We start from the raw sequence: 15,133 nt of genomic DNA, 5'->3' as shown, positions 1-15,133 counted from the left end.
TTTGAGGAAAGAATAAATTTACACTGTTATATAAGCTGCACACAGACTACTTTTCATTGTGTCAAAGTGTAATTTTGTCAGTGTTGTCCCATGAAAAGATATACTTAAATATCTGCAGAAATGTGAGGGGTGTACTCACTTTTGTGATACACTGTATATGTGAAGGTACCACTGACGTGGGGGAGTATATTGAGATTTTAGAGAGACACATAGAAAGTCCATGATTATTTCAGCTAGACGATGCCAGGCTTCTGTCTGTATGTGTGTGCTTGACTGGACTGTCATGGCAATCCAGATCTGTCACTAATTAAAAATATGTGGTGCAGCATGAAAAGGAGAATCGTGATGACCACAAACTGTTGTCCCATAACACACAATAATAGACAAAAACTGCAACAATTATTGTGTTCTCAGTTTCAAAATCAATAAAAAAGGAGAGGTGATGAAACACAGAGGTGAACTTGCCACTGTCCCAACTTTTTGGAGTGTGTAGCAGGCATCAAATTTTAAATGTGCTTATATTTACAAAATACATTGAAATGAATCAGTGACAACACTGGAAATCTTTTCGTTTTACTTTCATCAGTTAAATAGAATTAACAAATCACAGACTCTTTTTATAAAGCGTTTTACAAAACACCCTATTTTTTGGGAATGGGGTTTGTACTTAAAAGTACAGGAAAATTAACACTAGAAGTGCTGCATGCTGACCATTTGGCCACTGTAACATCTTACTAAAAGCACTACGCCTATTTGACCTACTTATACCTAGAAACAGCGGGTGGTGGTTATCTGACCGCAGCGACAAAAAAAACATTAAAACCACCTCCTTGTTTCTACACACACTGTCCATTTTATCAGCTCCACTTACCATATAAAAGCATATAAAAGTAGTTCTACAATTACTGACTGTAGTCCATCTGTTTCTCTGCATGCTTTGTTAGCCCCCTTTCATGCTGTTCTTCAATGGTCAGGACTCTCCCAGGACAACCACAGAGCAGGTATTATTTGGGTGGTGGGTCATTCTCAGCACTGCAGACTGACATGGTGGTGGTGTGTTAGTGTGTGTTGTGCTGGTATGAGTGGATAAGACACAGCAACGCTGATGGAGTTTTTAAACACCTCACTTTCACTGCTGGACTGAGAATAGTCCACCAACCAAAAATATCCAGCCAACTGCGCCCCATGGGCAGCATCCTGTGACCACTGATGAAGGTCTAGAAGATGACCAACTCAACAGCAGCAATAGATGAGCGATCGTCTCTGACTTTACATCTACAAGGTGGACCAACTAGGTAGGAGTGTCTAATAGAGTGGACAGTGAGTGGACACGGTATTTAAAAACTCCAGCAGCGCTGCTGTGTCTGATCCACTCATACCAGCACAACACACACCACCACAATGTCAGTGTCACTGCAGTGCTACAAAACATACACCACCTAAATAATACCTGCTTCTATATGGTAAGTGGAGCTGATAAAATGGACAGTGAGTGTAAAAACAAGAAGGTGGTTTTAATGTTATGGCTGATCAGTGTAAATTTGCTCTTAATCAAATTCTGGAAACCTTCTTTTATGACTTCCTAGAAATGTCTATTTTTTAAAAACATATCGAACTATTTGTGTGATATTGTGATAAGCCCAAGTTGAGCTTATAAACCAAACTATAAGTGGGCAAAACCAACACGTTCGTAGTAGGTACTTACAGCAGTCAAATGGCTTTTAGTGTAAAACAAAACAAAATGCAACTAATAGTAGATAAGCCACAGTAAGGAGACATAAACATCAAGCAGATAGATGACAAAGCATTCCCATTTATAATGAAAATGAAATTTAAAATAATTAAAACCAAGCAAAAAAAATATTTACAGTAATTTCAACAACAAAAATAGACAATACCTGATTCACAAAAGCATATACAGTGCCTTGCAAAAGTATTCAGCCCCCTTGAACTTTTCAACCTTTTGCCACATTTCAGGCTTCAAACATAACGATATGAAATTGTAATTTTTTGTGAAGAATCAACAACAAGTGGGACACAATCGTGAAGTGGAACGAAATTTATTGGATATTTTAAACTTTTTTTAGAAATAAAAAACTGAAAAGTGGGGCGTGCAATATTATTCAGCCCCCTTGCGTTAATACTTTGTAGCGCCACCTTTTGCTGCGATTACAGCTGCAAGTCGCTTGGGGTATGTCTCTATCAGTTTTGCACATCGAGAGACAGAAATTTTTGCCCATTCTTCCTTGCAAAACAGCTCGAGCTCAGTGAGGTTGGATGGAGAGCGTTTGTGAACAGCAGTTTTCAGCTCTTTCCACAGATTCTCGATGGGATTCAGGTCTGGACTTTGACTTGGCCATTCTAACACCTGGATACGTTTATTTGTGAACCATTCCATTGTAGATTTTGCTTTATGTTTTGGATCATTGTCTTGTTGGAAGATAAATCTCCGTCCCAGTCTCAGGTCTTTTGCAGACTGCAACAGGTTTTCTTCCAGAATGGTCCTGTATTTGGCTCCATCCATCTTCCCATCAATTTTAACCATCTTCCCTGTCCCTGTTGAAGAAAAGCAGGCCCAAACCATGATGCTGCCACCACCATGTTTGACAGTGGGGATGGTGTGTTCAGGGTGATGAGCTGTGTTGCTTTTACGCCAAACATAACGTTTTGCATTGTGGCCAAAAAGTTCGATTTTGGTTTCATCTGACCAGATCACCTTCTTCCACATGTTTGGTGTGTCTCCCAGGTGACTTTTTATAGATATCTTTGAGAAATGGCTTTCTTCTTGCCACTCTTCCATAAAGGCCAGATTTGTGCAGTGTACGACTGATTGTGTCCTATGGACAGAGTCTCCCACCTCAGCTGTAGATCTCTGCAGTTCATTCAGAGTGATCATGGGCCTCTTGGCTGCATCTCTGATCAGTCTTCTCCTTGTTTGAGCTGAAAGTTTAGAGGGATGGCCGGGTCTTGGTAGATTTGCAGTGGTCTGATACTCCTTCCATTTCAATATGATCGCTTGCACAGTGCTCCTTGAGATGTTTAAAGCTTGGGAAATCTTTTTGTATCCAAATCCGGCTTTAAACTTCTCCACAACAGTATCTCGGACCTGCCTGGTGTGTTCCTTGGTCTTCATGATGCTCTCTGCGCTTTAAACTGAACTCTGAGACTGTCACAGAGCAGGTGCATTTATACGGAGACTTGATTACACACAGGTGGATTCTATTTATCACCATCAGTCATTTAGGTCAACATTGGATCATTCAGAGATCCTCACTGAACTTCTGGAGTGAGTTTGCTGCACTGAAAGTAAAGGGGCTGAATAATATTGCACGCCCCACTTTTTAGTTTTTTATTTCTAAAAAAAGTTTAAAATATCCAATAAATTTCGTTCTACTTCACGATTGTGTCCCACTTGTTGTTGATTCTTCACAAAAAATTACAATTTCATATCGTTATGTTTGAAGCCTGAAATGTGGCAAAAGGTTGAAAAGTTCAAGGGGGGCTGAATACTTTTGCAAGGCACTGTACATAGATGCACCAATAACACATGAGAAGCAAAAGACCAGATGAAAGCCAAATGAAAAGTGAAAAAATGAGGTGGGAACTGGTATCAAGAAAGCCGGAGTAGATAAGAGTTACCTTCACTATCAGACATTGTGCCCTGCAAGTCATCTATGAGCAGGTAGCTGCACCCTCTGGTAGAATCCTCCCTAAGGTGCTGTTGTTGTGTATCCTGGAGAGAGAGACATGACCCAAACTGGTCACGGGAGTCGGCAGATATAGGTGGGAGCGGACCAGCGGATGCCCGTGCCATACCCATCGGCTGACCCACCGGACTCAGTGGGCTCTCCTCTTCTGAGTTTTGTGCCACTATAGGGATTCTCCCACGTCCACCTTGACCAATAGCCAAACTGGTGGGCTTTGTCCTGCCTGACGGTGCCTGATAGGCAGAGGTCTCTGAGGGAGCATCACCTTCTGATTTAAGCCTCAGGGAAGAGCTAGAGAGGTCTCTTTTAATGGACAGATCTAGGCCATACATAGAGGTAGGTCTAGATGAAGGCCGGGAACGGCTTCCGCTGGGATAAGCCGAGTCCTCTCCCAAAGATGACCGCACGCCCAGGTTCAGACCCTGGCTTAGGTTAAGTGAACCAGCTAAATTGGCCCCTAGAGTTGAACCCAGGTACTTCTGCTGTTCTGTATTGCCCTTACGAAGCCCAAAGGTGATCTCATCCTGTAGTAATCTGCTTGACCTTGATGAAGCACCACTGGATCCCAAGTAGCTGCTATAGTCTGTGTCTAAACCCCTACTGTCCTGAATGGAGGAGTATTTCCCAATGTTGCTGGTATTTTTGTGTTTTTGGTAGAGCATAGATGTAGGAAGCTGTTTAGCTGCCTGCTTCTCCAAGGTTAATCGACTTATGCTGTATTTCTCTGTCTTGGGGTAAGCTCTATAGCCTCCACTGGTTACACTTGTGCTAGGAGTATAGTGGTGCGAGAGGCCAGCCAATTGCTCTAAGCTCTCCGTGCCTCCTGTGCTCCTTCTAAACTCCTGCTTCAATTGCTGCTTTAAAAGCTTCAACTCATATGGGTCTTCCATTGGGTCCTCATCATCTTGGGCCCTCCCGTAGGAATGAAGCCTTGAGGAACTGCCAAGGTAATCTGTGTCTACATCTGCTGCTGAGCGTCTCAGCAGGCACTCTGCTTTGGTCAGCTCCCTCTCAGCAATTCCATAACTGGTAGATGAAAGACTTGTCGTGTTCTTTGCAAGTTCACTTGCATCCTCTAAGAGCAGGTAACTTTTGGGTATTTGATGATGCTGATCTAAGTCAGCATACAAAGAGTCTGCTGACACATTGGACATGGGACTTCCTGCCATAATGCTTCCACGGTCCACCAGACCATGCAAGTCAAGATGATTGCTGTATTTTCCTCCCAAATAGGATGAACTGTCATAATTCGTGGACACCTTGGTGGCATCTAGTTCAGTTAAAAGTGCAGCTTGTTGTCTAGCTTTCTGCTGTAGTAGTAGCATCTGGTGGTAACTCTGCTGCTGTGAAGCAGTAAGCGAGGGCACAGAAGAGTAGATGGATTGGGACTGATAGGGCTGTTGGGATTGGAACAGAGACTGCTGATACTGAGGATAATGATACTGAGAGTACTTGCCATACTCATATTTTGTCTGTGGAGGAACAAGCTCATCTAGTTCTGACTGCGGAGCAGTGCGGGGTCTCTCAAGTCCACTCACCTCCTCTCTACCATCACCCCTCCTTGTCTCACGGATATTGCTCACCTCACTGTCAGACATGTAATCACGATCTTCTGCAACGCTTTGCAGATATGCCCGTTCCCTTTTTTCTCTTTCTTTGAGTAAAGCATCTTTTCGTCTATTTATACCCATTTCTAGGTATCGTAATTTAGCATCTATTTCTTTTTCTTCTTCATCCAATTCAGCCTGCTTTTTCCGAAGTTTGGAGGATTCCCGCTCTACCAGGTCCAGTTCACGATCGATGTCCTGCAATATTTTTGCCCTTGCCATGTTAGAGTTTCGACAAAGACGGCGACGGGCTGAGGCAGTACTGTATGCTGTTGAGCCAGCATTGGCAGCCTCCTCCTCCGATGGAGGGTTAGGAAGAGTCCTCTTTACCTTTTTTTGTGTTCCAGGGGGAGTTCCACTGGGAGATCCCTTACTCTAAAAGTAAAAAAGAGAAAAATACAAACATTACCAAATGCCAGTGTTTCTCATCCCTCTAATATAAGAATAGAATATAAGCAGTACTATCAGCTGACCAAACTGTGTGGGGAAAAGATGGCTCTGCAATGGATTGCCCTGTCCAGGGAATACCTGCCCTGCACCTAGTGCACCCTGACCAGGATAAAGATCTAGATGAAAATTAAATGATATTTTTAAACTAAATGGTTATTGTTTATTGACCCCTGGATGGGACGCCAGTCCATTGCAGGGCAGACACACGTACACATACACACACCCATTCACTTATAGGGCAATTCAGTGTCTCCAATTAACCTGACTGCATTTTTTTTGGACTGGAGAGGAAACCGGAGCTCCCGGAGGAAACCCACGCAACACGGGGAGAACATGCAAACTCTGCACAGAAAGGACCCAGACCAACCCCGCCTGAGTATCGAACTCAGGACCTTCTTGCTGTGAGGTGACAGTGCTACCCACTAAGCCACCATTATTCAAAAAATTATCAAAACCCAATGCCACCAACATAATTTAAGTCTTTTGTCTTACAGTTATTTAATTGCTTAATCAATGTTATGTTTGCACAACATAATTTATTATTGTTTGGCTTAATTGACATCTGTGGAGTCAACACTTAGTTCTTAATGTTGTAAAACAAATAATTCACTTATTATTTTTGAATCCACTCAATTTAGTAACTAAATCCTGGTTGGTGACTAAGCAAATTCATTTCTGAAAATAAAGAATGTGTTGAATATTCGAAGACTGAGCATCCTTTTTTCTTAACAATTTAGTCATCTCTGTTGCTTTTGTGATCCATCTCATCAATTCTATGTTGCTTTTGTGATCCATCCTGCATTCATGACATGCACACTGGGCAAGGAAGGTCACCGGTTACTTGCAGGTTAACTCCTTCAAATGTACAGCTAGCAAACACATTCTTTCAGTGACCAGTGGCAGATTCTTACAGAGACCATGACACATACTAGAAAACTACGCTTAGATTTTTATTCTTCCAGCACTTCTGCCGACACTTTGATCACACATTGTTGTGGTGGCAGGTTCTGCCTTCCAAATCAGCCTTTCCTTCCTTAAACACTCTCATTTGTGTCTGTAAAGTGATTGCTCATCTCTGCCACACTGAGACCCAAACCTAGTGTATGACTGCTGACTTACTTACAAGAGTTGCTGTGCCGTGCCACAATATAAATGTAACTGCTTTGATGTCATATCTGCAAGTGCTTTTTTAAGTTCAAACTAATAATGACAAGGCCTCCAAACATTTAAGGCATTAAGCAGATCAAAGCACCTTACAATTATGACCCAATACAATTTAATCAATTGATGGTTAAGGGCCCTGCTCAGGGGCCCAACAGCGGTGGGCCTTGAACCACTAACCTTCTGATTACTAGACCAGTACTCAATGGTTAAGGTGCTTGTCTAGTAATCAGAAGGTTGGTGGTTCAAGGCCCACTGCTGTTGGGCCCCTAAGCAGGGCCCAGTTACTAGTAACTAAAAAACAGGTAGTGTAAAAACCAGTAAGGTGAAACTAATAAATTGGCAACAGAATTGTTATTAATTGTATATGACTAACAGGACCTACAAACATATTCATTTTTTAAATTCATTTTTATGAACTGCTTAATCCTGGTCAGGATTGTAATGGCCCAGACAGGGCACCAACACATCGCAAGGCTTCAACAATCCCCCCACACGCAAAAACTACTGCTGAGATTTAAACCTGGATCTTAGTGGTGGTGGACTATCATAATTGCTGCGCCAACCAAGCTAGATTACAATTTGATAACATTAAAAGGAATTGAAAATATACTCACAGTATAGCCCTCTGAGTACTGGAAACTGGATGTTGCCCTCTCTTCTGCAGTTGGACTCATAGGTTTGGGGTCAGACATTGACCTCTGAATGACTTTTGGTGCCCTGGGACTAGAAGGAGTAGATATGGATTGATCCACAGAACATTTCTGAGGGCTGGTGTCCCCAACAGATTTTTCATAAGACACAAATTCAAGTGATTTACTAGGGGACATACAAGGAGATATTGGAGAGTAAAGGACTTTTGGAGATTTAGGGGGAGCTGAGGAAACCTGAAGAGTGGAGGAGTCTGCTTTAAGGTGTGAAGACTGGCTTATTTCTAAAGGTGTAGGACGTCTTTTCGTTGGGGAAGTTCTGTCAGCATCAGGAAAATCAAATCTAGTATCCGTTTGCACAGTGTGTCCTTTTAGAGCTCCTGAAGGATCTGTCTGGATAGAAATTTCTGTAAGAGCCTGAACTGAAACCCCACTGCTGTCACCTGCATTGTATTTACCACCTCGTGGCTTGCTACGTCTACCTCGAGCAGGAACATCCCACTCATCTTGGTCCTCATCGTCTGTTTGCACACAACTATCTACACTCTTTTTGGCACTCTTCTTTTTTCTACCCACAGAGTAGGCTTTCTCTGTATTGTCTTCTTCATCAGTCTGACAGCCACTGTCCATCTTTCTGTCTGTCCCCAAAATAGGCGTCTGCTCATCTGGATACATTTGCCTGTATTTCTGTTCCTCTAGCTGCTGCCTAAGCTGCTCTTGGAGCCTCTGAATCTGTTCCAACTGATCCTGTTGCTGAGCATATGTCTCTTTCTGCATTATTAGGTGTGCTTGCCTCTCTTCCTCCTGTTGGCACAGGATCTGCTGCTTCATGGCTTGAAGCTCCTCAAGCTCCTTCTGGACCAGGAGTTGCTCTTGCTCACGAAAGCGCTGGATCTCTTGCCTCTCCCATTCTAGTTTCTCAGCAAGGTGGTGCTGTTTGATCTTCTCTAGTTCAAGTAGCTCACGCTCCATTTGGTACTGTTCATCACCTGGAATCATAGGTGAGGACAAAGCTTCTAATGAAGCTGCAATTGCCTCCAGTGAGGCATCTGTGTAGTCCAGTGCTGCTGCTGTGGTTACTATAGGAGCTACTTCTGAAACACTAGGGGAGAACATATTCTTACCAACACCTATCTCCAAGTTTAAGGGCATGTAATCTTGCTTTTCTGCTGTGGTCACAATGGTGGAGAGAAAACTATGCGATCTAGTAAGAGGATGATTCTGCAGATTTGACAATGATGGCATTGTGTCACTGGTGTGCATGCCTGACAAAGAGTTGTATGTTGTGCTAAATATTGATCCCGGTTGGGTAGTTATAGCATATGTGGAAGGAACTGGCGCTGATACTGAGGAGTAAACAACACCATTTGAGGATCTCAGGACGCTAGAAGATCCAAAGTGAGTTCCAACAGATGACGTAATTCTGGCTTGGGTGTACTGTGGGAGTGTAACTCCGGTAAATGCCCCAGTGGCTTTGCTTGAGTAGTCCACAGCTTCACCTGTTAAAAGTCCACACTGTAAATAATATCACTCCATACATATTTGGTAATACACCAATAAAGATCAAGTAATGTCCAAACATGCAATGTCCAACAAAATACCTTTTGCCAGATAAAGGAAAATGTAAAGCCAAAATGGAGAAAAACTGAAAAAAAGAGAACAAGAAGTAGCATGCAGAGACATGCATCTGAATTAAAGAAAGAAGAAAAATAAGCCATGCAAAGTCCAAAAAACTTAAACCGTATCGATTAAAAAGCAAAAAAAAAAGTATTAACCGGGAGTAGGAAAAGATCTTCAACATTGCACTGACCTGTTGCTGACGACTTTCCTGAGGTAAGATCTACAGCACCCTCAAGGTTCCTGTTGTAATCATAACTATTCTTACTTTTGTACAGAAACAGACCAGCTTCAGCCAAATTTGTGTCAGACATTGAGGGCTTGATTCCACCAAGTCCTCTCATGCCATAGGGGGAGCGATCATATTGATAGTGATCATCCCTGTAGCCGAATCGATCCTCTGGAAGTGGAGCTGGGGGTTGCTGGGTGGCACAGCTACGTGCAAATGGAAGCTTGTATACTACATCACAGCAAACTGCACGTCTTGCTGCTGTTAGGTCTACTGGCTTTCCATCGTCCTCTGTAATCACTGCTGTAACCACCTCCGAGGTGGACCCATCTACAGACACCACAGTTTGCACAGGTTTTATCGTTGTCAGATCAACTGCACCAGGTATGCACGTTTCCAGTCGAGGAGGAAAACCGGTGTTGATGCCATTGTGTACAATTGGGGAGGCCAACGACACAGGAACAGAATGTGTTTTGCCCACAGTTGTGGAGAGATTGATTGGCTTTTCTGGTTGATAATCAACAGGGCGATAAATGATTTGCGAAAGAGGTTCAAAAGACTTAGCAGTTGTTAGTTGAAGTGGTCCTGAAGTGGTCCGGGGCAGATCACTGTTGCTATATGCTATAGTAGCTGTACAAGTGAGGATGGTGATGTTGTTAGTTACCACAGATACCGAAGAAGTATCAGTGCTCAGATTTATTACTGAAGACTGAACAGCACTTTGTTGCCGTACATTCCCATCAGCCAAGAAGGACTGTCGTTGTGAATCTGATGATGATAAGTCCATACCTTTCATAGCAATTTCAGCATCCATTTTTGGGGTGCGCAGATCAACAACATCTCCGGCATGATATGCAGATTCATTATGTACTTGTACTGGTTGGGATTTTAGATTTTCAGGGATAGTTGGTATCTCAGCTCTCCAAGAAGTAAGAGTTGGTGTTTTTTCATGTACAACAGATACTGTAGTTTTCTGGACTTCAGTACTTACTACATGGACATCAACGTTTGGAATTACTGATGAAGGCTGTGAAGCTAAAATAGCCTCATACACACGACTTTCGCATGAAATGACCTTTTCTGGACCACATATTTCCTGGCTTTCTACAGATTCTGTAATTTTTGTGAAAGCTAATGGTACCATAGTTGTTTGTGATAGTGGTGTTGGCTCCACATGTGATCGTGGCTGTGGTTGAGGATGAGAGGTAGCTTGTTTGCTGGGTGATGGGTGAACAAAACTTGTTGAAGCTTGTGTTGTTATACTTTCTACAGGCGAACCAGGCTGGGATGGTAGAGTAATGACCACATAAGTATCACGTAATGACTTACCAATCCTGGGGGATGAAGGAGATTTTATCGGTGATGTAGTTGCTGACTTACTATCGGCTGCAGGACTCAGATTCAGAGCACCATCTTCAATGCTTGTGGATAGTATGTTTGGTCTAACCGGGGCATACATAGAAGACATTGGCTGAGGACTTGGCGTGGGCTTTGGAGCTATGGGAGGCTTAACTGTGTCTCCGGGTCTGTGACTAAAAGTAAGGCCTGCAGGTATTGAGGATGGCTTTGGAGGCACAGGAGGAGGAACATGAGGCTTGTAAGTTGGTGCAATGGGTTGTCGTATCTGTGCATGAGGGCCTGCACTTGTCACACTAACTGGAATCGTTCGTTGGGGAACTTGAGGTGGTTTCTTTTTTGGATAAACGGCAGGCTTAGGTAATGTAGGAGGTGGCAGGGGAGGGGGAACAGGAATGTCTGCTTTTTCCTGAGATGCACCTCTACGTAGAACCATTGGCTTAGGAGGTACAGGTGGAGCAGTTGATATTACACTAGGTACTGTTGGAGTGTATTGCGGTACAGTGGGTAATGGGGATATAACTGGGACAGAAGGTCTAGAAACTATAACATGAATTGGAGCAAAGGAAGCGTCCACTTGAGTAATGGATGAAGATTTTGACAAGTCAACAACATCAGCCTGGTCATGTGATGGCACTGGCTGAGAGGGTTCTTCTTCTTTTGTTAAAACAGATTCATTAACAGCTGGCTCTAACACTGGAGAATAAGTTGCTGGTTGTTGAGATTGACTGGTGGAAAATGATGTTGGTTTAGTCTCTGCAGTATATGTACAAACTGAAGCTGTTTTGTCATTCTGCTTTTGATCTTCAGTGTCCTCCTCACCAGAATCATCCTCACCTGATGAACATGGTGTGACTGTCAGATCTGGTATAGAAAGAATTCTTTTTTGAGGAAAGATCTCTGCTTTTTCACTAGAAGTGGCTTCTATATCATGTGCTCTGCCATTTAAATCTGGAACTGTCTGTGTAGGGCTGGTGCCAGGTGTAAGCACAGCCTTCTGTTTTTTCATAAGTATTTCATACGCTTCCTCTGCATCTAACAGAGGTTTTCTGTGTTTGTCTAGTTGGCATTGGCCAGAAACGCTTTTGGAGATTGTCTCTTCCGTACAATCTGTTTGTTGAATCAGAACCTCTTGGTTTGGAAATTCTTTGATGGAATGATCTTGTTTCAGCTGCTGTTCTTTGGACAACATTTCTTGCTTTATCTTCATCATGTCTTCATAAACTTCATCTGGTGATCTTAATTTTTTACATTTTTCTGGTACAGAAATGTTGCTTTGGACCTGATCCACAAAGGTGTCATCAACCAAAGACTCATATGCATAATCTTCAATCAGCATGCCACTATAAAGAGATTCTTTTCCAGGTTGGACTTCCATTGTCTCCATCGTTGGAGATTTCGCCCTGAGTATTATCTCCTCATAAGCTTCATCTGAGGTGTTTGAGGCTTGTTTGTCTTCAGTTTCTTTGGACTTGGACTGATTATCAGTATGTTCATCATCTGTTGGAGAGTACAAGGACACTGATGTTGGTAATTCATACACTTTTTGAACAGCAACAATTTTCTCTGGGAGAATCTCAAAACCTTCTGGTTCTGATTCTATACTCGGGGAGAAATCTGAACAAGAGGATCTACGGATTTCCTCCATCTCTGCTTCTTGCCGCAGCTCTTCTGTTGGAGAAGCATCCTCAATAGGTGACAGGTTGCTTGGTGTAGTTTTTGGGTGTTCCCTCCTTCTTTGTGCACGTATTTCCTCTTTATCTTTCTTTGATTTCTTTCCAGAATTCTTTTGCCTTTCCTGTTCTTTCAGTAGGTCTTCTTCTTCACGGAGCTCTTCTTCTTCAGATGAATCTTCAATAGTGGGTAGCATCTGACCTGACTGCCGGTGCTTAGCTTTCCTGTGCTGTTTGCCCTCACCACTGGAACGAATATGGCTTGGGCTGCTGCTATCACTGTCTTCATCAAGTGAAGACATTGACGTTGGAGATGTCCCTGGGGTAAAACTGGAAGCGTGTAAGCTTGAGGAACCTTCACCTCTGGATCTGTCATCTGGAGAATCTGTAAGGCTCTCAGGCTCACCATCATCTGAAGCTTGGCGTGCAGTAGCTGTAATAAGTTCAATTGTTTTGAAATGGCGAATACCAGCTCTATTTTCTTCAAGCTGATCCATTTGATCTATTTCCTCAATTTTAGCCACAGAAATGACGGTTTTACTATCTGGCTCATCATCGGGACTGATACTGCTGTTTTTGATAAGACACCTAACTTTGTCTGATCCATTCTTGTCCATGATGCCTTCCTTTTCACCTTGCTTTGATTGTATCCCTTCCTCATCACTTGTTTTTTGCCCTGTTAGTTTTTCACCATCAGATGGGGAAACATCCTCATTGGCCTTAGCCATCATAATCTGAATATTCTCTGGGCTTATCTCTTCCATATAAATTTCTTTCCCTGGCACTCTTACTACTTCTATCATAGGTGAGAATTCCCCATCACTACTGTCTTCCAAAATGTTTTGTTGAAGTTCCACTGAGACAAGCAGCTTTTTTCTTTCTTTATTAGAGTCTGTAGCATCATCCTTTTTAGCTTGAACATTTTCATGCCTGTCCTCTTCTGAGCTAAGTTTTTGAGACTCCAGATGTTGTATGAACTTGTCTGACTGACTTTGTGATTCATCTTTAGAGGGTGCGGACTCTATTACTGGAAGTACAGTGCTTTCCAACTCTGACAAATCTGAAGTACTGGTTGGACTGTATACTTGATTACTTCCATCTTTGTCACTAGATTGGTTCGCTAGTTTTTCATCTTTTGCAGGAACAGCATCTTCTTTCATCTGCAAGAAAACAATTAAAATCAGAATGTACTTTTAATGTTCAAAAGTGAGTCTAGAAAGTCTCTAAAGTACCAATACAGGCTTCACCTAACCTTTATACAGCTATAATACATGGCATAGAAATTATTACCTGTCCACATACATAAACTTTTTCAGATGTTAATATAGACTTTGATCCTTCTTGTTTTTTCTCCTGAGAAGATATGCCTGTTTCTTGTTTACTAGCTAAAGAGCAAGGTAGAGCTGGATCTACTATAGGATCAGGGAATTGAAAAGCTGATAGCATGTAAGAGGTTTCTTTACTGGGTTCTGAATCAGATGTCACCTCCAGTTCACCACTAACCATTTTATGCTTAACTGTGTCAAGTTTCTGATCACTAACTGGATCATATAAAAGCATATTTTGGATTGGTCCTGACTGTTCTATGTTTGAATTCATTTTATTTTCTGATTGTATGTCCTCAGCTTGAGCAGCAGGCTGTTCCTGAACTTGTTTTGGGGTCATGTCTGGAATTTGTTCTGTTACGCATTTTTCAGGCAGGCATTTTTTAGCTTTTTCTACACACTCCTTTTCAGTCTCTACGATACAGTCTGACACAAGTGTTTTGTCATCTAGGACTTCTTTTATATAGTTAGCATCTTTAAAAGAAATGGACATATGCTCTGATTGTTGCATTGACTGGTTAAATTGAGTCAAACAATCTAAATCCCCTGTCTGATTTGTGGGTTTTCCTTCCTCTTTTTGAACTTGAACATTATCTATGCTCAAGTCTTTGCTGTCTACCTTAATGTCCCTTAATACCGATTCATCCTGGTTCATTCTCTCAATTTTCTCTTCTTTCTCAGCAACCTCATTGTCCATGGTTTCCATTTGGCTGTCAGTTTTTGCGGTGTGATCCTGCACCGGCATTTGAAAAGTCAGACTAACTTCATTAACTAGAAATCCTTCTTCCTCTTGTATGCTTGGATCATACGTCACCTCTGGTTTAAAACATGTGGCTTTAAAGGCAGAATCATGATTATCAATAGGAGAGTCTGTTTTATGTGTTTCTATAAAACATTCATCTTCATTTTCTTCAGTGATAGCTTTTTTGCTCTGTGCTAAATCACTTTCAGGCTCTGTTTCAAATATCGTATTTTCCCCTCCTGTGGGACTAGTCAGATTTTGTTTCTCAGAGTTGATGCCTTCAATATCTTCTGATTCATCTTTCGTTTTCAGTGTCAATACCTCATCAGCAATAGATTCACCAGCAATAGCTGTGCCAACATGTATTGATGTATTACACTCAACTGTGTGAGATTGTGGCACGGCTTGTGCCACTTTAATTTCAACCAAAGGACTGTTATCAGTACCAATAGGGCCATCCATTGTTTTCTGGCATATATTTTGTCCTGGACCATCTAAAATGTTCTCTACAGACTCACAGGATGAAGAAATAGAGGTGGCACATTTAGATGTTTCACCAGGAAGAACTTGAGGAACTTCTGTGTTCATCTTAACCCCATTTTGTGCTTCATCTTTT

The 15,133-nt window shown here is 42.2% G+C and overlaps 1 protein-coding gene across 3 annotated transcripts in view; it reads right to left on the bottom strand.

The window, feature by feature from the left end:
* Positions 1-15,133, bottom strand: part of pcloa (piccolo presynaptic cytomatrix protein a) — a 97,614-nt gene that overhangs the window by 46,469 nt on the left and 36,012 nt on the right. For all 3 annotated transcript variants that reach the window (XM_062994718.1, XM_062994716.1, XM_062994717.1), the window contains exons 5-7: positions 9,386-13,610; positions 7,543-9,074; positions 3,640-5,689 (exon numbers count right to left, since the gene is read on the bottom strand). In XM_062994718.1, the coding sequence (XP_062850788.1) occupies positions 3,640-5,689; positions 7,543-9,074; positions 9,386-13,610 (7,807 nt within the window). The remainder of the gene's footprint in view (positions 1-3,639; positions 5,690-7,542; positions 9,075-9,385; positions 13,611-15,133) is intronic.

The sequence above is a fragment of the Trichomycterus rosablanca genome, chromosome 1 (genome assembly GCF_030014385.1).
Source record: "Trichomycterus rosablanca isolate fTriRos1 chromosome 1, fTriRos1.hap1, whole genome shotgun sequence".
NCBI lineage: Eukaryota > Metazoa > Chordata > Actinopteri > Siluriformes > Trichomycteridae > Trichomycterus > Trichomycterus rosablanca.
The sequence above is the reverse complement of the archived record's forward strand: the minus strand, read 5'-3'. Positions and strand labels throughout refer to the sequence as shown.